This window comes from Pungitius pungitius, chromosome 11 (genome assembly GCF_949316345.1).
Source record: "Pungitius pungitius chromosome 11, fPunPun2.1, whole genome shotgun sequence".
Lineage (NCBI taxonomy): Eukaryota > Metazoa > Chordata > Actinopteri > Perciformes > Gasterosteidae > Pungitius > Pungitius pungitius.
The window spans coordinates 5,203,001-5,223,507 of NC_084910.1; the positions used below are offsets into that span (position 1 = coordinate 5,203,001).

The following is a 20,507-nucleotide window of genomic DNA, read 5'->3' on the forward strand; positions in this document are numbered from 1 at the left end:
GACCTCGGTGGCTTGTCAAATATCTGGGGAAACCATCATGTAGGAAAATAGGGGATGAGTTCAACGGTCCAGTGAAAATAAATGCGCAACATTATGGGACATGTTATGTTATTATGTTGGAGAACTACGGTGGCCTTCATAAGGTGTTTGGTGGGTCTGTTTGGGGTTGCTATAGCAACATGACGGGGACCTGCTTCCTGTGTTGATATGAAAGGTTCACACATTTGGAAATATTGTTTTTATTTTCTCTCGCAGCCTACTATCAATTGCTCATTCGTGCTGTTGTGATTATTGGAGTTTCTTTCACTGGTTACTGGTTTAATTTGTATTCTGTTCATTCAAAAAAAGGGGTCTTGTTCCTTTTCAAAGGTACAAACCGCTAAAACAATGGATAGGAAATGGAGATGAGCATCTTTAATGAAAATAAATGAAAGAATGAACAGACCTTTACTGACAGCTCTGACGTGAGGGAGGTTTGAGGACATTTCGTCCCATCCAGACTGTATTTTTGGATCTTACATGAACTGTTGTTCTCTCAGTCCCTGTGCACCTGGAGAGGAGTTTTCTAAAGAGGGGAAATGTCCAGACGCGTCTCTACTGACCTGAAGGGAACGAATACGGTGTGTGTGTGTGTGTGTGTGTGTGTGTGTGTGTGTGTGTGTGTGTGTGTGTGTGTGTGTGTGTGTGTGTGTGTGTGTGTGTGTGTGTGTGTGTGTGTGTGTGTGTGTGTGTGTGTGTGAGAGAGGAGGAGGAGAAGAAGGAGGACCCGGCGGCACGCCTGCAGTGGGGCCGATAAAGCAGAGCGCGCGTGCACCTGGTTGTGGAGAAGGATCGTGCCTCACGCACTGGACGCCGCTGCTCGTGCGTCAGACTGCGGAGCCGCCGGAGCAGGTACGCGTAGAGCACCATGCTTGTTTCTTTATGACGTTTGAACTTAAAAAAAAAAAAAAGGAGAACAAACATTTGTTTCATGCACAAGTCAGTTCAGATTTTGAGCGTGAAACGTGTTCTTTCCAGACGATTTCTCTTGAATCCACCAGATAATGCGCATCTGAACATAAACATACCGTGAACGTGTAAGTCCAAACAAAAAACATCGTAATCCGCTGGGGACGTTTTAGTGAGATTGTTTAAAAAAAAACAGCAAACGGGCAACGTGGTAAACTACATGGCAGCGCGAATCCGCTTCACAACTCCTGTTGAAACACCCGTTAGACATCGCTGCTCTTCTTCCTTTTTTAAAGACATTTTTTTTAGCTAAGAAAATTGGTAAACCATTTTTTACCAAGCATTATTGTGATGTGGAGTCCTTGTTACCATTGAATGTTTGGGCGGAACAACGAACGGCAGGACTAGTGGTTGATTTAATGTCTTAATATAAGCGCAAGGTTTTTGCATTTATGTGTAGCCTAGTATTTAAGAGTCGTTTTAACCAGCCTCCAATGCCTGAAAATGTTAATCACCAATAATTCTCGTGTGTGTTCAAGGTTGTGGTTTATGGGATTGATTTAAGTGCCATTTAAAGATCGCAATATTTAGAAATTTCTAATCTGATTGTTATTTCCTAAATGACCTGATTTGAAAAAGTGTACTTTGATTAGATCTAACGTTAATGCATGATGTTGTACGTCGTTGTGATGATTAGAGAATGTTGTGACTGCAAGAGAAGACTGGTAAATGTATTGTTAATGTGCGAAGGCTGGTTGGGTGAATTTGGTGTTTGTCCCAATTAAATGTTGCGTAATATTTAGGGATGTAGTAGAGGGTAAACTTGCACAGTTTTGGAAATGGTGTTTTCGCACCTCAACGTATTCTACCGCTGAAATGATCCCATATACATTTGGTGTCATTTCAAAATGCCTAAAACTAAATTCCATATTATTGAACGCATTCTGACGCAGCCACATCTGTGAGCATCCAATCAGTGCCTAGCGGCTTCGGCCGCTCCACCAATCAGGATGCAGGAGGTATGTCCACACACACACACAATGGATTTATTAGTCACGTTGAGTTTTGAGGTTTCTCTTCACGTTAAGAACAGGGGACGTGTTTACTTGCATGATGGCCTTTTTCATATTGTACGTTTCAGCTGTAACACTGTGGGCCGATTTCTAGAGGCCTTTGTCTTTTTTTTTGTTAGAACCTGCAAAGGGCCTTTCTTTTGTTGTTTTACACAAACATGCATTACGTTTTCACCTCAAACCTGTGGGGGTAACATTAGCTGTGTGTGTCTCTTCCTCCCTCGCCATCATGATCGTTAATGTCACTAATAAAATAAGTTTGAAAGTTTGCACGTCTGAACATATCATGAAATGATAATTCAGATTCATCATAGACGACACTTTTTTGCAGACACTGTGGCTTTACAAGCAACAGAACACAAAGGGGCTATGAAGACCAAATGTCTTATTTTGTTTTAGATCATGGAAGTAAGTGATGGCAAGAATCATGGCCTAATGTCACACAGAGGCTTCATGCTGATCAAAGGCATTCATGATCCAGATGAGGTGGACATGATTCGTAACTTGGAGATAAAGGAATCTGACGTGTTGGTCGTCACGTACCCCAAATCAGGTGAGGAGAACGAAGATTGGAGATCCCTTTAGTGCACACTTTGTTTACATTTCATGTGATTTAAACGGCTATGATGCATTTTAAAATAAAGTGTGGTAATTATTTATTTTATCATTAATTGTCATTTTGCAGCATGTGCCTTTCTTAAAGCTTTAAAGGTGCACAACCAAGGGCCGAGTCACCATAAATACGTAATTCATCACAGACGGCAAATGGTGCTTTCATGACCAGCTGTAGCATGTGTCTGATTGGCTAGCACTCCAAGCCTTCACCCGCCGGGCTGGTTAGGTTTAGGCATGAGGAGGGAGATTGGTTGTGGTAAGAAAAACGGGTTAATAGACTGGTCTGTATTATTCAGCTTTCTTCTATTAAATCCAGCAGACCAGGCAGGCTGACGGGCGTTTCAATTCTGTGCGTTAAATCGATTTCAACAGAGAGCACGTAATCCAATGATTGTGTTTGGGAGATGCAAAGAAGGCCCGTCTGCTCTGTTTGGCAGGGACCATCTGGATGCAACAGATCCTGCTGCTGCTTGAGGCAAAGGGAGATCTGACTGCCATCAACAAGCACAGCACATTCTCCAACGGTGAATTGGTCCCCTGGATCGAGGTGAAGGGCTACATAGAGGCGTTTATCAAGGCTCAGCCGCCACGGATGAGAGTCAGCCATCTGCCGTTCTCGTTATTGCCTTCAGCGCTGAGCCAGAAGAAAGGAAAGGTCAGCTCTCTAAGTGTTGTTTTTACATATTTACTTTGAAAGCATCAGGTGTGTAAAATGTTTGGGCATCATGGTGGCTTTGGATGGGCAGACAAATCTGTGTTGCTGTTCAATGTCATCTGGGGGAAAAAAAGGAAAAAGATCCTCTGCCTCTGAATTATATAGTTAAAAATAACACACATAATGGACCATAAAGATCTTGAACTGGCAAATAGTGTTTATCTGACAGAGTAGAGGTCCCTTTGTTCTGCGCTGAGATTATCTGGACACTGACTCACAAATCCTCTTGATACCCGTTGACCAGGCACACAAAGTATCTACTGGCTTTTATGTATTCATTTAGTGTTTGAGCGGTTCTTCTAACCACTGACACCCAGGCGGTTCCCCTTTTAGGTGATCTACGTGGCAAGAAATCCCAAAGATGTCCTCGTCTCTTACTTCCACTTCCATAAGGTTGCAAACATGTTGGAAACGCCAACGGACTTCGACAACTTCTTTGAGAAATTCATGAGAGGAGATGGCAGGTTCTTCTGTTACTCACAAAATGGCGTCGCTTGTGGCACGTTGTCACCAGTGCGGCTCAAGATGAACGTCTGTAATGTGGTGGTAACGTTTCTGTCGTATCCTTTGCAGTATTTGGTTCCAGCTGGTTTGAGCACATTAAGATGTGGTACCTGCACAAGGATGATCTAAACATGCTGTTTCTCACATACGAGGAGATGATTAAAGTAGGAGACTCATTCATTTCACCCCGTGCACGAATGTACTGTAATGTCATAAGTTGTAGACCTGTGTGACGACCCATCGGCCTGTTGAAAATGGCGCCTTCATGCCGCTGCCTTTCATGTTCAGGACCTGCATTCCGCAGTGGAGAGGATCGCCTTGTTCCTGGGTTCAGAGGTGACCGACGAGCAGCTGGCCGACGTAGTGAAACACTCTACTTTCAACAACATGAAGAAGATCCCACAGGCCAACTACGAGCGAGTACCAAGTCACCTGCTCAGTCACCAAAAGGGGATGTTCATGAGGAAAGGTGAGCGGTACTTTTCACTCCCTGTTATTGAGCCTGACAGAGAGACGCATAAAATGGAGACATGACTTTTAAAACTATCCTTTTGTACGATTTAAATTAAAAAATGTATAATTTAATAAATACACTTCAGCTCCTCCTGCTTACACACTAGCTAATGTTAGCCTAGTTTGAGCAGCTAACTTTTGGCTTGGCTGAAATTGGGGTAACTGTCAAGTGGACATCTGAAGCTATCCGGAGAGGGACACACACACACACACACTAATGTTACCTCGCTCGCGCTGCATGTGAAATCCTCCGATGGACTTATTATTTATATCTATTGCACCATGCACGTGCCCAGTCATTTCAAATTGCCCCTACCTCCGATGAGCAGTTGTGATGTGTAGCTTTACGTTTTGAGATAAAAATAATTTAGCCACTAAGTATGGTTAATTGTAAATGGAATATGGTGCATGTGTTCTTTTTTTAATGCAGCCATGAATAGACTTTTTCTTTTTACTTGGGGTAAAATGGGGTTGCATGAACCATGTTAACGTGAAATATTCTTGAACTGCTTTCACCATTTGTTTGACTAATACATGGTGCTGGTAATGACAATAGGCGGACTGATGATACACGGCAGTTAAAGGTCTGATGACTACAACCTTTTTTCTTTTTCCTTCCATGGTGTGTCCATGCTGTGGACACCAGGCACCATCGGCGACTGGAAGAATCACTTCACTGTGGCCCAGAACGAGAGGTTTGACGACACCTTCCGCAGAGAGATGGAGGGCATTCCTCTGGATTTTATCTGGGACATCAAAGACATCGTGTGATCGGTTGTCTGTCGCGTGACACTAAGAAGTAAAGGGTTGCCACTTCATGAACACACGGCTCTGCAGGAATAAATACCCCCCCCCCCCCTTTCATTTCCGTCAGCGTCCCTGTGGGGATAGAGGCTCTGCTTCCCTGCAGTTTTCCGGTGTTTCCCTTCATCTCAGACGTGTGTTGATTCCCATTCATTTTAGTTTTTTTTGAATATCTATGCAAAGCAGCACTGAGGACAGAACCTGTTTGGTTTTAAATGGTAGACTTCACAGATCAAATGCTGTGAGTCTAGTTCTCATGTAAAAATAGTACTCCAAGCTTTACCAGACTAGCCTGGTTCCTGTAAACCTGTATGGGGGGGGGGGGGGGGGGGAAGAGGAGAGAGAAGTCAATAAAATGTTAACTGCACAAAAGTTTTTTGCACTTGCTGTGTTTTTTACTTTTGTTTCCTATTCCCTGGGACGGTTCTGGAATCCGAACTAAATGCAAAGCTTTGCTGGATACCAGTCCGGTATCTGGTCAACCTCTTGTAGACTGACAAAAAAGACAAAAGTAATAGATAATTTTAAGTTCTGACTGGAGGACCACAGCCTTGGATGCCTGAGCTCCTCACGCAGCCTCTCATTCCTTTTGCTGCGGTCATTGTACGGAGCTGTCAATCAGGGTATTTGTTGCTGTCTTAAATCTGATCGTCTCCTCGTACTTCAGTACGTCCATGCTGCCCTTTCACATCGCTCTACCCACCCATTGCCGCTCAATCTTTATCAGTTCATCATGCTACACCTCCACAAGCTCCGGACTCCACAGGGGGATTTATCTTGCTGGTGCTCAAGGCAGATGGCCCTTGATGAGAAATCTCCCTGAATGAGCGCCTGCTCTATCATTTTGAGGTCATGGTTTTGTAAACCTACAGGGATCCAAACTTCAAGTATTGGTGTTTTATTTACACACATCAAAACACAATAGTAATTTCACTGAGAAGAAAAATATCAGTCTACATCGTGTCATCTCTCTGGGTCCAGCCACATTTCACTCTTCACATGCAATGTGCTAGAGTCCAAGGCACTGGGGAAAATATCATCTGGAATACTGTACGATGAACAACATTGTTACTTATAGCTGCACACATAGTTATGTTACCACGACGTTGTCCTGGGACATTGATTATGGCACGAGTCCAATAAGGTTCCTGCCTTGTCTCCTTGTTTTGGTGAGGTTAAAACCTGCCTCACCCCCCAGGCCTCTTCCTCCAGCTCCATCACTCTCAATGCATCACAGCAGGCCCATGCACAGCACACCAGTAACAATGATGCTATAGCTTATCTACACAGTCATATCGCTGTTGTTTCACACGTTCACTGTTTCTTTTAAAAGGGACTCTTCTGTATGAGTACACCAGATAATATAGAAATACTCACATTGTGTATTTTTTTAAAGGTGGTGTGATTACATTTCTTGTAGCCTTATGGAATTATTTGTAATCCCCATGTTCACTATATGGGTCTCTTGTTCTGTAGTGAACATTCTTCCTCTGCCCCCAGCATTTGGACGCCTAGATATTCTGTAGTAAGTAACGATGTCAGTATTTTTACATGTATGGTATTGTTGTGATTGTCATTAGAGTGTGGCAGTGCTGCAAAGTGACTGTACTAACCGATTCTCATTTCCAAATGTCCTTATGATGCTTGCTACAGTGTAGCGGCTCAAGTCAGGCCGAACCCTTTGGCCAGCTTCCCTCAGGGTCATTCCATGGTTGATTACATGGTCCACTATGGTAGCTCTGATATCATTTTTTTACCCTTCCTCTTACCCCTCCTAGTGCTCCTCTTGCTCCTCCTTGTCCTCTTCCGCTGACTTCACCTCCTTGTCCCTGGTGTCTTCTCCCCCTCACTTCTGCTGTCCCTCCTACTTCTTCACCTCCGCGTCCTCTTCCTTGGCCTCCTCTAATTCTCACTCTTCCTGCTCCCTCCATTGTACTCCACACGGAGAGCTCACATGTGGCTTATTTATAGTTCTTACGCTGATTGCAAAGTGAACAAATTATTAAAACATTTTTCACATGTGACAGAATATGCAAAACTGTCTAAATAATAGCTATTGGCTGTGGCCGCGAGTATGACATATGTGCACTAGGGCATCAAAGAGTCCAATCATATGTTTATTCAGTTATTCAATTTAATGGTTCAGGCATGGAAATGAAGACTTGTTTGAGTGTGAGTGTGAGTGTGTGTGTGTGTGTGTGTGTGTGTGTGTGTAAGTGTTGTATTCTGGAGGATATTCTCTCCAATTGCTTCCAAGAGTCTTTCCAAAACTATTGTGACTGGTCAGATGGTCGAATCCCAGTGAGGAGCAGGTGTCCTGTTTCAGTCCTCATCACTCCCCATCTGTAAAGGGTCAAAGTCGGGGTCGTCCTCATCCAAGTCCAAGTCCTCAATGTCCTGGAAGAGTGACTCATCCACTTCGACGTTGTTCCCAGCTGCGGAGGGAGAAACAGAGACCTTTATGAGAAGTGGATGTGAAGGAACTCATCGGTTCACCTAAAGCCCTCCTGAAGCCTGCAGCACTTTGTCCGTCACGATCGCAGCTTCTCGTTGGTATAAAACTGGGACTAAAAACAAAACAATTTCTAATAGATCCACTCTGAACTAAGCTGATTTTCTGTGATGTATAGATTATATAGTAACAATATTATGTTACAGCTTTACAAGAGCGGCAGTTCAAACACTTACTTTCTTCAAGGAACTGAATGTCTGACGTGTCCAGGTTGTGGTCCGTCTCAAACAGCTGTTTACCTGGTGAGGTGCAGATTACGATCTCTTTACTTTATGCATTTTCTTTTGAACCAACGTGGCCGGTAGTGAGCCTTTTAAGTAAAAACATTGAGTTTACCTGTGAGTTTGAGCTTTCCTCCCTGCTCCTCCTCTTTCTGTTTTTTACTCCTCAGCTCAGCCATCTCCAGCTCAAACTTGGCTTTCCACGTCAGGAAGTTTTCAATGGTCACCACTGTGCCATGGAACAACACCTGACAAAACACCCACACCTCATTATACACTAGGCCGTCATTGACAACTTTCAACTCGTACAGGGTGACTGGTCTCATTCTTCGACCTGGACCCTAGTTTGGGACTAAAGAGCGGCTGCAGAACTCTCCCTCAACACGGCACCAAGTTCAAACACGGCTCAACCCGTCATCCCCCAAACAACTCAAAAGTAAAATAGGGTGCAAATGAAGGATTTGATATTGATTCATCTCAATGTGGGAGAGTTAAAGGAACGCCACATGTACATTTCTTCCTGTTCGTACCTTCTCTGCTTCCTCTGCCTCGGCCTCTTTCTGTCGTTTCTCTTCTTCTCGTCTGTTCTTCATCATATCCACTATTTCGTTGAGTTTGTCCTGAACGGCTGTCACCAGAGTGAAGATCATCACCATGCCAAGGTTCTCTTCTGCCTGTGGAGGAACCACATGAAACACATTGTTGATATGGATTCCCCTGGTAACAGATCAGCAGATACTCGACATGTGAATAAAGTTGTTATCCACTATTCATGAATATCATCAATAAGTTAGCAGCAACTAATAATGCGTTCTCAGCTTCTAAATGCATATACACAAACACATCAATCTCAATATGTATCTACACTGATATAGACAGTGAAAAGAGAAGAAAGGATGCCAGATGCCACCATTTTTATAACTTAAAATGCTTCTCACGGTCTTTTTGTACACACACCTGCTGCTCACTGGATATTTGATCTTTTTGGGACCATTCTCTGTAAAGCCTAGAGATGGCTGTGCGTGAGAAGTTTGAACTTTGAAGTGGTCTTCATCACGTCTACGTGCCTAAAGGCAGTGAGTTGCAGCCATGTGATGGCTGATTAGCAATTTGTGTTATCAAGTAATTGAACAGGTGTACCTAATAAAGTGGCCGGGGAGTGAGTGAGTAAGTGTATATATATATATATATATATATAGTGACATGATAATAGGATGGCTGTGAGGATACCCATTTAATGTCAAGCAGGACAACCTGAACCAGTTATGAAAGTTGCCACTCACAATAGTCAAGTCTAGACAAAAAAAACCCATACTATTCTGTCTAGTGACTAGGAACCAGTATCTATTAAAGAGACCATCTTAGGTTCAGATGGACAGACCTGCTGCAGCAGTAAGGTGAGGATGTCCTCCACATCGCTGTCCTCCAGGTTCTCCTGGGAGAAGATCTCCCACTGCGGAGGCTCATCCGGGTACTTCTCTACATACGTGAACTTAAGGGTTGCTTCCACGACTGCAGGAAGAAACAGAGAGCTTTTATAATGACCGTTTACCACATTTGGACAAGCTTTCATCTTCTTCAAAAGGTGAGATTTCTTGTGCGTACAATAGATTGACATTTATGCAATCACACACATCGGCATACTCACTTTCACCATTTTGCCCCGCGTCTGATGTTACAGTGATGGTGAAGCTGGTGGGGTCGTCTGAAAGCACTGCAAACGCACGCGGATCAATCGTAATATACGATGACAAGATCATATCAGGCATCATCACAGGAAAAAGTCAATGATGTGGGGTTAGGCATTTTACATCAAGAACACAGAGACCGTATAATACACCGATCAATGCCATAAATAAAGACACATTGTACTCGATGTGGGGACAGTTGCACATCATTTGAATGGAGTTTGGTTTAACTTAGTTAAACGAGTTAACCACTGTAGGCCCACTGTAACAGCGTGTCAAATCAGTGCTGCACGTATGAAATGTAGCTGCAGTGTAGTACAGCCACACTGAATATATACAACTGGGCGGAAAAGCAAATAGTAGTCGAGCTATTGTTGGATTTATCTTTGAGTCAAATTGCGTTACGAGTCAGAGGCCAACTGACGCAAGCCTGCTAGCTAACTCGCTTTCGACTCTCCGTCTTAAGTGGGGGTGGGTTAAATTCCCACCTGTAAAAGAGTCAGGGTAGATGGACTCTATGGCTTCAAGTTCATTCCTCTGCTCTTCGGCGTAGTCTGTCATTTTCGCGAGGCTGCAGGTTATCTGGAAGTTGGACAAATCATAACCGCTACGTTCGAGCTAACGCTGGCTGTGCTGCGTGCTCCACTGTGCTGATCGATGACGTCGGTGTTCGGACCGTTTGGTCTGATACCGGTATGTAGTTAACGTTACCTACCTGTGAAAAACTGTATTTTAGGGAGAGGCTATTGTTTGAGCTTTTATTCACAACAGGTGTGGGTATAATAAGCCGTTTGTGTTTTGTTTAGGGATTCGTCCCCTGCCTCGGTGTCACAACGACAGCACCTGTCGTTTAGGATCCATTGGTGAGGTCTGCGAGCGCCAGCGCAGACAACTTGGTTCACTCGAATGCAGCTGAGCCACCCAGTGGAGAAGGTCAGCACTACAGGACCCACAGGCACTCGGTACCATGGAATATCCATCCATCCATCCATCTTCAAACCACGTGTCCTTCATACAGGGTGGCGGGGGGCGCCGGAGTCAATCCCAGCTAACTTCGGCCAAGAGACGGGCGAAATCCATTTGAAGACGCTGATCTAGTCATACATTTATGTCTTTAATCAGCAATTGGCCAAACTGCTTCATAGACCCGCCTGCTGTTGCCATTTCTCCATGGCCTCGCTTTGCTGAGATGTTTTTAGAAAATAATTACTTTGACATGAACGTTCCTACTCTACGTAAACAAATGAATGTACTCTGTAAGACTTTTAGGAATAAACATAAAAGATACTCGTTTCAATTAAAGTGACAACTCTGATACTGTCTTGACTTATTATCATATTACAACACAGCCATTTATTGACAAATGAAGTTAAAACTAATTAACCAGTCAGATGTTTCTTAGTGTTTAAAGCAAAAAAAGCAAATATTATTGAAGCACTTACTTTTTGCAACTTATTAATTCTATATATCATACATTTCATTTAATATGATTTTCATTCATTGTAAATTTATTTGAGCTTATTTAACAGCTTACATCTCTGCATTGTGTTGACATAGCACACGTTAATGAAGAGGCTGATTCATTTAGCCTGATCGAAAAATCTGTCCAAACCACTGCGGTGTGTGGCGCCTTTCAACTAAAGCAAAGTTATTCAAAGATAAAAATGAATCCACTTGCGCCACACTTATTGCTGATAATTGTAATAACTGTCAGGCATTTTCTCAGTCATTTCAGTTTTGGAAATGGAAATATTTATATACGTTTATATTAATATTTAATATTGTATTTTGTAAAACTGTTACGCATTATTAATCTACCAGAACTAAAATGTAACCTTTAAAAAAAAAGATAATAATATCCATGTGTGAATAAAAACTCCACTATCCAACAGTATTTAGAGTCACTATATTAGTTACCCTGCAGACTGTTGCGTCTGAGAGAGAATTGAATTACAGAAGCTGGTGGAACACATCAATACTTCAGCTGATGATTTATTCAGCAGGGCAGAAGGACAAAGCAAATGTTGAGGGGCTTTTGGTAAATATCAACAGATGTGGATTTCATTCTTCACTTTGGTGATAATTTGGCATTGCCGTTTGCTATAACACAACCAGAAGACTCTCACTCCACAAAGCCAGGACCAGGCTGAGCTTGGCCTCCTGCGTGGGCAGCTGCAGCTGGTCCACGGCCAGCTGCTGCGCCTGTTGGAGCTGCCGCAGCGCCTGGAGGTGGGACAGTGGGAACTGCAGGCCCTGCAGAGACAAAGACAATCTGGGACATTCTCTCTCAGCCATGCAATGGTTCCCAAATACCGGACTTTGGTAAATACCGCATATATGACCACTAGATGCACGGTTCCTCTCCCAATGTTTCCTGACTTTCCCACCCTGAGAGTGAGACTCGGGCCCAATTCCATCGGCTACAACTGAAGACAAATGTCTTTTGAAAAGGCTTTTATATTAAAGAGATTGTTAAAAGAGCTGCTCACTTTTTAAAAATTGAAACCGGAAGAATTAGTTGGAACTATTTCTTCGTGCAGTGGTTCTCTTTGGGGTCTAGCTCCCCTTCCGTCGGGCACCAATGATCGCAGTGGATATGCCCATCTGCTCTGAGGTCATCAAAAACAGTAGAACTAAATGCTTAATTATACACGGATTGAATAATTGATTCAAAAGTCTGTAAACTACACAATTTAAAGAGCTATATGTATAATCTTACTTGTCAAAAACAATAGGCCAAGCATATCAATAACTGTCAATAACTTTCAGAAACATTGGAATCCAGGATGATACTGATAGGTTAAGTGACGCAGGATGAAGAGCATACACAGACATCTAAGCTGAACATCAGTTACCAAGAAAAGGTTTGTGCAGTCTCTCTGTGGCGTTGTCATGGTGCCTTCACTCAAACCAGAAGCACCTCAACGAGGTGAGCGCCTTCAGCAGCTTACCCTGGAGGTGTCCTGTTCCTCCTCTTCATCACAACTGTCCCCCATCATGTGGTTCTCCCTCTGGTTCTTCAAAGAGTGTAGGACAAAGACTACCAGCTGTGTGGCCTCATCCTAAAATACACAGACACACACATGCTGAGCAGAGCATTTCACTGACCTCTTCCTTGTCTGTGTACCTGGATATCTCCGATGAACTCACTGTTTTCTCGTGGCTGGGCTCCACTGTGATCACAATGTGATCTTTAAACCTCAAACACACCATATCCTCCAAGGCAGGAATCTTCCCAGCTGTAACACACACACACACACACAGATGCACATGGGCACCAAATAGCAAAGTGAATTCTTTCAACGTAGTGACGTTGCATACGAACAAGCACAAACCAGCTCACCTGGTTGAAGCAGCTCCTGCTGGCTGTACGGGGGCAGCCTGTTCATGATGAAGTCTCTCTTCATGTGGGTGGAGCGGACTTGCTGCGTCCCATTTTCCAACCTGTCAGCCAGCGATCTGAGACCAGCAGACAGTGTACTGCTGGTGTCCAAGTTGTCACTGTCACCCTAGAAACCAGACAGTCCATGGTAGTGCTTGTTGCTGAAGAGACTGGATTTTCAATTCAATTTCATTCAATTTTGTATGGCTCAAAATTACAAAGGACAAGTTTGCCCAAGAGGGCTTTGCAATGTGTACACGTGTCAAATCCTCCCGGGAGGGCAGTGGAGTATTGTGCTTGATTAAATCTTTTATTAAAAATAAAGAACGAGTATATAACATGTACATAAGTATCCAAAGCCTTTGCTCGGTACTTTGTTGAACCACCTTTGGCAGCAATTAGTCTTCTTGGGAACGATGCTACTGGCTTGGCACACCTGTTTCTGGGCACTTTCTCCCATTTAAGTTCCATCAGGCTGGACGGGGATCGAGGGTCCAGATCTTCCAGATCTCTCCAGAGATGTTGAGCCACTCAAGGACACTCCCAGACTTGTCTTTCCTTTGTTGTCTCGGCTGTGTGCTTTCGCTCTGCAGCAGGTTTTCATCGAAGGATGTCTCTGTACATTGCTGCATTCACCTTTCCCTCCATCCTGACTGGCCTCCCAGTTTGTCCCAGTGGAAAACATCCCACAGCACGATGCTGCCACCACCACGCTTCACTGTAGGGATGGTGTTGGCCTGGTGATGAGCAGTTCCTGCCTTACTCCAGACATGACACGCGGCATTCAGGGCCACGAGTTCAATCTTTGTTACTTTTGACCAGAGAATGTTGTTTCTCGTGGTCGGAGAAGCTGGGCGGCCAACTTTAGGACTTCTTCCATCCCATGTATGATGGAGGCCACTGTGCTCATTGGGACCTTTCGATGCTGCAGAAAGCGTCCTTCGCCAGATCTGCACCTCGATGCAATTCTGTCTCGGAGATCTACAGACAATTCCTTAGACTTCATGGCTTGGTTTGTGCTCTAACATGCACCTGAGAGACCTGATATAGACAGGTGTGTGTCTTTCTGAATCATGTCCATTCAGCTGAATAAAGCAGGATGGACTCCATTCGAGCTGTAGAAACATCTCAAAAGGCGGAAAAAATGTGGAAAAAGTGAAGCGCATTCCGGATGCACCACTCGAAAGTCTTTAACTCACTACTAGTGTATAAATGGGTGAATGATTGTAGTGTTAAAGACCTTTGGTAAGTGGTCCATACACACAACAATACACAGTGTCATCATTAGCAGTGTGAACTAGCATTCACACACTGTAGTCACAGCTAGGGTTAAAGCCCAAAGACACATCGACACGCGGGTTAGTAGGACAAAGATGTACAACAGGTTCAACGAATCTAGAATCTCGTGAACAGTATTGAGAGTAGTACGCCACAAGTTGATACTAATAACAGCTGTAGTAGATAAACAATGATAATAAAGTAATGGCTTCAGCAATAGTGATGCGACTACTTAATAAGGACAGTAGCAGTGGAGGTCAGGCAGGAGCACGGCAGTAGTCTAAACAAAGAGTCCTACCAGTAGGAGGCCTCTGGGCATTCCCTCCCTCAGGCTCACTGCAGTCTTGCTGTGGTCGCAGAGCAAGTTCGGAAATATGTCCAACAGCAAATCCCCCCATGACCTGAGGAAGGGACAGGTAGAGAGGATAGGTGAGATCGGACAACGCGACACTCATCATCATTCATTCCTGGTATTGAGGCCAACTCTGGTACATCTAGTTTAAAGACAAAAAATAAAATACTGGGAGGTTTTTTTTGCTTAACATGCATAGCCAAAAGCCTTTTTTGAGGCTTTTTCTCCTGTTTTATGTGCAGAAGCAGATTAGTGTACAGAAGGCAGGTGACCACTCTAATACTGATTGGACATGGCGTTAGAGTGCGTGCTACGTGTAAAAGGAGCTCTCGTACATTCTCTGGTAGGTGCTGAGAGTCACGTGGGTGGAGTGGTCCACTCCTGCTGGAGTGCTGGCTTGATGGATGGTTCCTCTGGGAAAGTACAGAAGGTCTCCTGCCTGAGAAGGGAGGAGATGATCGTACTCTTACAGGAAACACATTTTATACGTTGTAGAAAACAGCTTTGTGTGTGAATATCTATTTAACTGTATAGATATATAGATAGTGATGGTTGCTGTACCTTAAGCAAAATGTCATGGGTCGGGCTGCCCATCTTCTCCTCCGACTCCACGCTGTACTCAGATGCCAGAGGAAAGGTGGGCGTGTAGAGGAGCCAACGTTTCTGCCCCTCCAGCTGCAGGATGAAGACCTAGCCAAAGAGCACCACAAAACACACAAATATTCTGTAACTCACCAAAACCATGGTATGTATTGTGTGGAGTAAGATCAGCTCTACTTCACAATATCAATGAAAAGAGTTTGGTTGCTGAATGGCAGCTGTACCTCAACATCATCGTAGTGAGCCGGGAGGCCCTGGGACTCCTGTGGTGTGATGTAGACATTGGAGCCCACCAAGGCCCCGAAGAAACACTCCAGCTTCTCCTGGATCCTCCACAGCTCATCCTGAACACACACACACATATGCACACACACACACAAACACACACATTTTATATTACATTCCATATATTGGTGTTGAATTTGTCTTCAAGTCAAGGACAAACATAAGTGATCCTTGATCCTTAACGAATCACAACGGTGCATTTGTGCTCCATTCTTTGGGCGCTCGCTACTCTACTAAGTGGTCTGATTAAGGATGATCGTCTAATAGTGCTCACCCAACAGTGACCTTCTATTTCTACTGTGAAGTTTGAAGGAGAGCTTTGAAAATACAACAGTCTTTTTATTACAGCTCGTCATAGGTTGCATCATTATTATTATTATTATTATTATTAGAAGACATTGAAACAGGAAGTTGTTCCCGTTTCATCCAGCACACATTTTAATATTAAGCTTCCAGTCTCATCACTGATGACTCTTTTTGTCTGAACTGAACTATTGCACAGAAGGATCTATGCATTGTATGGCCTTGTAATTGTGCTAAAACCACAGTGGGAAAAGAACTTTGCTCCAATCTAAAATTGCGGAAGGACACCAACATTCTCCGACCTTAATCAATCTGAAATGGTAAAGTGAGACATCCACAGGGCTCTGTGAGGAGTGAACAGCAGCTCCTCTCTCACCTTGAACCTCTGCGGCTGGTGGAACTGGATGGTGGCCTTGTTCTGAGCGAAGCTTTTATTCAGACCGCTGCTCTTAACTCGCCCCGGCTTGTTGAGCACTTTCTTCTTGCCGTTGATGCAGCGCACGACGTTGACATCCCTGTAGTACTCCAGATCCTCGGAGCACAGGCTAGGCAGGTCGGACAGCTGGAACAAAGACTGGTAGTAGGAGGCCGTGTCGTGATCGGTCCTCTGCAGGTGGAGGGGCTTCTTCTCCCAGTACTCGCTGAAGAACTGCTCTGTCCCCATGGGCTGGATGAGGCTCTGGAACAGGCTGGCGGGGCTGTCGAAGCACAGGGGGGGTCGGGTGTCGGCCACCTTGCTCTGTTTGGGAGGGAGCTGCTCGTCGTCAGTGCTTGGCCTCTTTGCGGTCTTCGCTTTGCTTGTCTTTGGCATTTTAATCTGAAGAATTAAACAAAATTCAAAGAATATCATCATCAGTGAGATGGTGAAAACAGGCTCAGTCTCCGGGGTACAGGACACACCATTTGCTACTAAAAGGCCACAGTGTATCAGGGTGAGAAATAAACTGGGCTTCCTTATATTCTGACAGGGCCCGAATTGGGAATCCGCCAGAGGTATCATGATGATAATCAAAAGCTCTTTCATAGTGCTCATTTAGGGAGTCACTGTCTTGTCCTGGTTGAGAAGTGCAAGGTCAGAGGGCAAAGCAGAAAGTGCCAAGCAGGCAGACACTGATCTGATAAGGATGAGAGTTCTGTTCACACCAGGCACCATCCAACACTCACGCTTTGTTCCTTATGTTTACATCAATGTTAGGAGACCACACATTGGATGTGATTGGGTCTTGTGTTGCGTTCTTCAGGCCGACAGAACTTCTCCTGCCTTTGCAGACGCAGCGCTGATACTTGACCTGTGATCTGACAAATAAATCTACCAGAACCAAAAAAGTTGTTTTGCTGAATTCTTCCAGACGTCCCCAACCGGGCTTCACGTTCGTTCGATTCGATCATTTCATTCTTTCTTTCAATGACTTACAGGTCGACTTGATCTGCGTGGTTTTACAGGGGTTTCTACAGGAAATACCTCCTCAGTTGTTAACAAAAAACATGAACATAGGTGACAACAGCAAGCTGATCGATAAGGTCAGTAAGGATTATTAGAGTCACAGTTAGCTCTGCTCAATTTACAAATAACTAAGTATAAATATATATACATATAAATAAGTTTTTAAGCACTTCTGTGTTCTGTGAGGTAAAATGTCTTGAACGTCCTTGTCTTGTTAAAACAATTAATTGCTTTATTAATACTGCGTCAATTTCATACCGTGTTGTCTCTATTAAAGAGGCAAATTAGGGTCCGACTTTGAAACAACTGTTGTTTACATACATAACTGGCCCAAACACCTTCACATTTCTTCAAACATCTTTTTACAGATGTTTTAGGATACTTTTTGTTCATAGGGTAACACTTATATGCAACATTCCTCTGATTAAAGGGTTAAATCGCCTCCATCGAAATGATGCAGCATGGGATCAGCAGATATTATATTGGGACTACTTTATCCGAGGTGTCTGAATGCAAAACCAACATTACTATCCTCAGTTAAAGAGTCTCAACTGTGTTTCTTATATTAACCATATTATGAGGAAATCCTCAGTCCATTAGGAACGATCAAAGTCTCTCTATTAGCGCTTTGATATGCAGCTCCCAGCAGATTCAAGGTCTGCAGTTCGGTTCATATACGTAGAATTAAACAAACGACTCGACAGACTCACCTCTTGAACAGCAGCTTAGACGTGACGAACTCCACGCGATGCGAGTTATGTGTTTCATTGAATATGTCCGACTAGAAACTCGGTCCCAGCATAGGAGCTGTGGGTCGCCATGTCACCGGCGGGGGGCGCTGTTAAGCAGAACCCGCTGCGTCTTTTCGTGCCATTTACAGCTTTGATGAGATTGGTAACCAATCATTTGGTTCCTGAGGAGGATGGTCTGAATGGTCTGAATGACTTTCTGTCCATTGATTGAACCAAACGTTTCTTTGGATTACGTCAAGAGAACTGAGATTACTTTCACACAGATTTATTTAATATTTGATTAGTCAAAAACGAATTGTTTTTAATGCCGGTGGTCAATACATCACAGTTTTTGGCTGATATGTTTGAAGATATTTGTCTAGAGTTCGGTGGTGAGTTAAAGTACCTGAAATAATTCAGAATATGTTTGAACAGCTATATTGAGAGAGACATGAATTCAGTGGATGTAATAAAACAAGTTCCTATACGTTTTCTTCTCAATGGGTTGAATGTTTATACAAGTCAAGGGAGAGATCCAGGACGGTTAATGACAACTGTCAGAATAAAACATCCTGCATGTTCAAAACCAACAGGAATATTGTGTCAAATATATAATCAAATATATAAATCCTGGAACATTCAAATCATTAGAGTCTTGGCTACAATCTGCACTAAAAACTACTCCAACAAGTTATGAAATATGATATGCAAATTAGCATGTAAGGGCCTGACAAAAAAAACAACACAGCCGAGAAGACGCTGATATAACCCGAACCCTTACCTTGCCAAAACCACAGCAAAAATAGCCACCAAGTATCCAGCATGTGAATCGTAAATGCCCCTTAACTTTGACATTTTAATTAAATCATGAAATAAATCAAGCAATTTCAGCGCTATCTGTGCAGGTTTTAAGCGTTGTTTTTTTTTTTATTTCTCAGCCAATCCTCACTCTCGAGGGTAATTTTACGTTGTACTCATTTGGGCTTCTGAGTGGCCACGAAAGCTGTGGATAATTTCGCCGTTTAGTCGGATCCAATAGGATCAGACCATTCTAAAAACAGGCAAATAACGCTCAGAGCCGGATTTAGGAAAAATGTAGGCTTTTAGACTGCTTTCTCCATGTTTCATAGGACTTAAAAGGGCTGTTTGTGATTTTATATCAGTCGATTCACAAAATTAGAAGGTTTTTTTTTGTGTTATATTGATTTATTTCTTCACCAGTAACATATGCCCTGATATTTACTGAGGTTTCACAAGGGGATTCCCCTATATCCCCAAGAAAAATGTGTCCAGAGAAACAAAGTAGTTATAAAGTTATTACACTTTTTATCATGGGTGTGCTATTTTTGGAGCAGAGGCCCAAAAAGAGCCTCAGGGTGCAGCATTCTGGTTTCTTCAGATTGGATCTAAAAAGTCTCTGGATAATGCAGGGGACACATGTGACAACCTTATTATAAAGCCTTGTATACATTATAATGTAAAGCATTACAGACATTAACTTCATATATACAGTGTGACAGAACTATACATTAAATATTATTTTGGTCGATTGATAGGCTTTTACTGATGGCTTATGCAGAATTGAGAAACTTAAGACAGTATACGACAACTAACATTTCCAAGTGTAGACATGACAATTTCTTACCACAAAGTGATGTGTGTTGTGTGTTAACTCTTCAACAATGTCCCGGATGTGAAAGAGGAAGGAGCATCTCTGGCACGCGTCCGGGTTCGTCGACCTCGAGTTCAGACCACCAGGGAGGAAGAAGAGCTCCCTCTGGTCCATGAAGTTCAGCGTCACAGAAAGAGATGGTGTAAGCTGGAACGGAACAGAAAGACAACAGACCGAAAGAGATGAAGCTGCGGTTGGGGTTGAAGGAGGAGACTGCAGGTGGAGGTTCAGTCGACTTTGGGTGAACAGAGGCTCTAGGTGGTGATTAAGTTAGCGGTTTGCCAGCACCCTGCAGGTTCTAGGCTAACAGAAGTTGTAGGTGGAGGTGGGTTAGTTGTTTGGCAGGTGGCAGTTGGAGGTGAAACAGTAAGATAGAGTACAGGAAGTGGAAGAAATGTGTGAGGAGCTTAAATGCTGCACCAGAGCAAGAAACCCACTTCACTCTCGATACTAATCACATCTGCATCAAGGATAACTGTGCTTGAGAAAAGCACAAACAGAATGTGTTGTTTTCACATACAATGCATCACCAAACGGCCCTTAAAAAACATTCATTTTACAATTGTCTAACAGACAGAACAGAACCAGACTCTAATGTGTGCAGTGTTTCTGTTACGGCAGGTTGACCAGGACCGAGGAGCTGAGACAGCAGAGTCGGTGAAGGGAAAATATATGAGTCACATGTTGCACCAAATAAACAGCATGAGAAAATACTCTTAGTCAGTAAGGCAGCCACGGGGGCCGAGGTTCTGAGCTGACAAAACAACATGGTGATGAGTGGGAAGAAAGCCGGTGTATTTAAGCTGCTTGTGTTTGGTGGTCTGTTTGGTGGAAGGCGTGTCTCCCAGAAAGGACGTCCCTCCCCCG

The 20,507-nt window shown here is 43.5% G+C and overlaps 3 protein-coding genes across 4 annotated transcripts; 1 reads left to right on the plus strand and 2 right to left on the minus strand.

The window, feature by feature from the left end:
- The first annotated feature begins 768 nt into the window (after window positions 1-768).
- On the plus strand, window positions 769-5,505 carry LOC119198191 (amine sulfotransferase-like). 2 transcript variants are annotated; one of them, XM_037455115.2, is made up of 8 exons: window positions 775-891; window positions 1,902-1,967; window positions 2,421-2,574; window positions 3,074-3,291; window positions 3,685-3,811; window positions 3,925-4,019; window positions 4,144-4,324; window positions 5,015-5,505. In XM_037455115.2, exons 2-8 carry the CDS (start codon window positions 1,959-1,961, stop codon window positions 5,137-5,139), a joined length of 909 nt encoding a protein of 302 aa, XP_037311012.1. In that variant the 5' UTR covers window positions 775-891; window positions 1,902-1,958; the 3' UTR covers window positions 5,140-5,505. The 2 variants fall into 2 exon arrangements, with proteins under 2 accessions (XP_037311013.1, XP_037311012.1); XM_037455116.2 differs by lacking the exon at window positions 1,902-1,967 and having other exon boundaries at window positions 769-891.
- Window positions 5,506-7,267: 1,762 nt separating this feature from the next.
- On the minus strand, window positions 7,268-10,272 carry rwdd1 (RWD domain containing 1). The gene is made up of 7 exons (XM_037454578.2): window positions 10,082-10,272; window positions 9,554-9,619; window positions 9,287-9,417; window positions 8,436-8,579; window positions 8,021-8,153; window positions 7,861-7,923; window positions 7,268-7,607 (listed from the first exon to the last, which is right to left on the minus strand). The coding sequence occupies exons 1-7, from the start codon at window positions 10,152-10,154 to the stop codon at window positions 7,495-7,497; spliced, it is 723 nt and encodes a 240-aa protein (XP_037310475.2). The 5' UTR covers window positions 10,155-10,272; the 3' UTR covers window positions 7,268-7,494.
- Window positions 10,273-11,274: 1,002 nt separating this feature from the next.
- riox2 (ribosomal oxygenase 2) lies at window positions 11,275-18,019 on the minus strand. Its single transcript, XM_037454576.2, has 10 exons — window positions 17,948-18,019; window positions 16,170-16,610; window positions 15,430-15,549; window positions 15,167-15,295; window positions 14,941-15,044; window positions 14,552-14,654; window positions 12,937-13,102; window positions 12,744-12,832; window positions 12,545-12,655; window positions 11,275-11,846 (listed from the first exon to the last, which is right to left on the minus strand). The coding sequence occupies exons 2-10, from the start codon at window positions 16,602-16,604 to the stop codon at window positions 11,694-11,696; spliced, it is 1,410 nt and encodes a 469-aa protein (XP_037310473.2). The 5' UTR covers window positions 16,605-16,610; window positions 17,948-18,019; the 3' UTR covers window positions 11,275-11,693.
- Window positions 18,020-20,507: the final 2,488 nt, after the last annotated feature.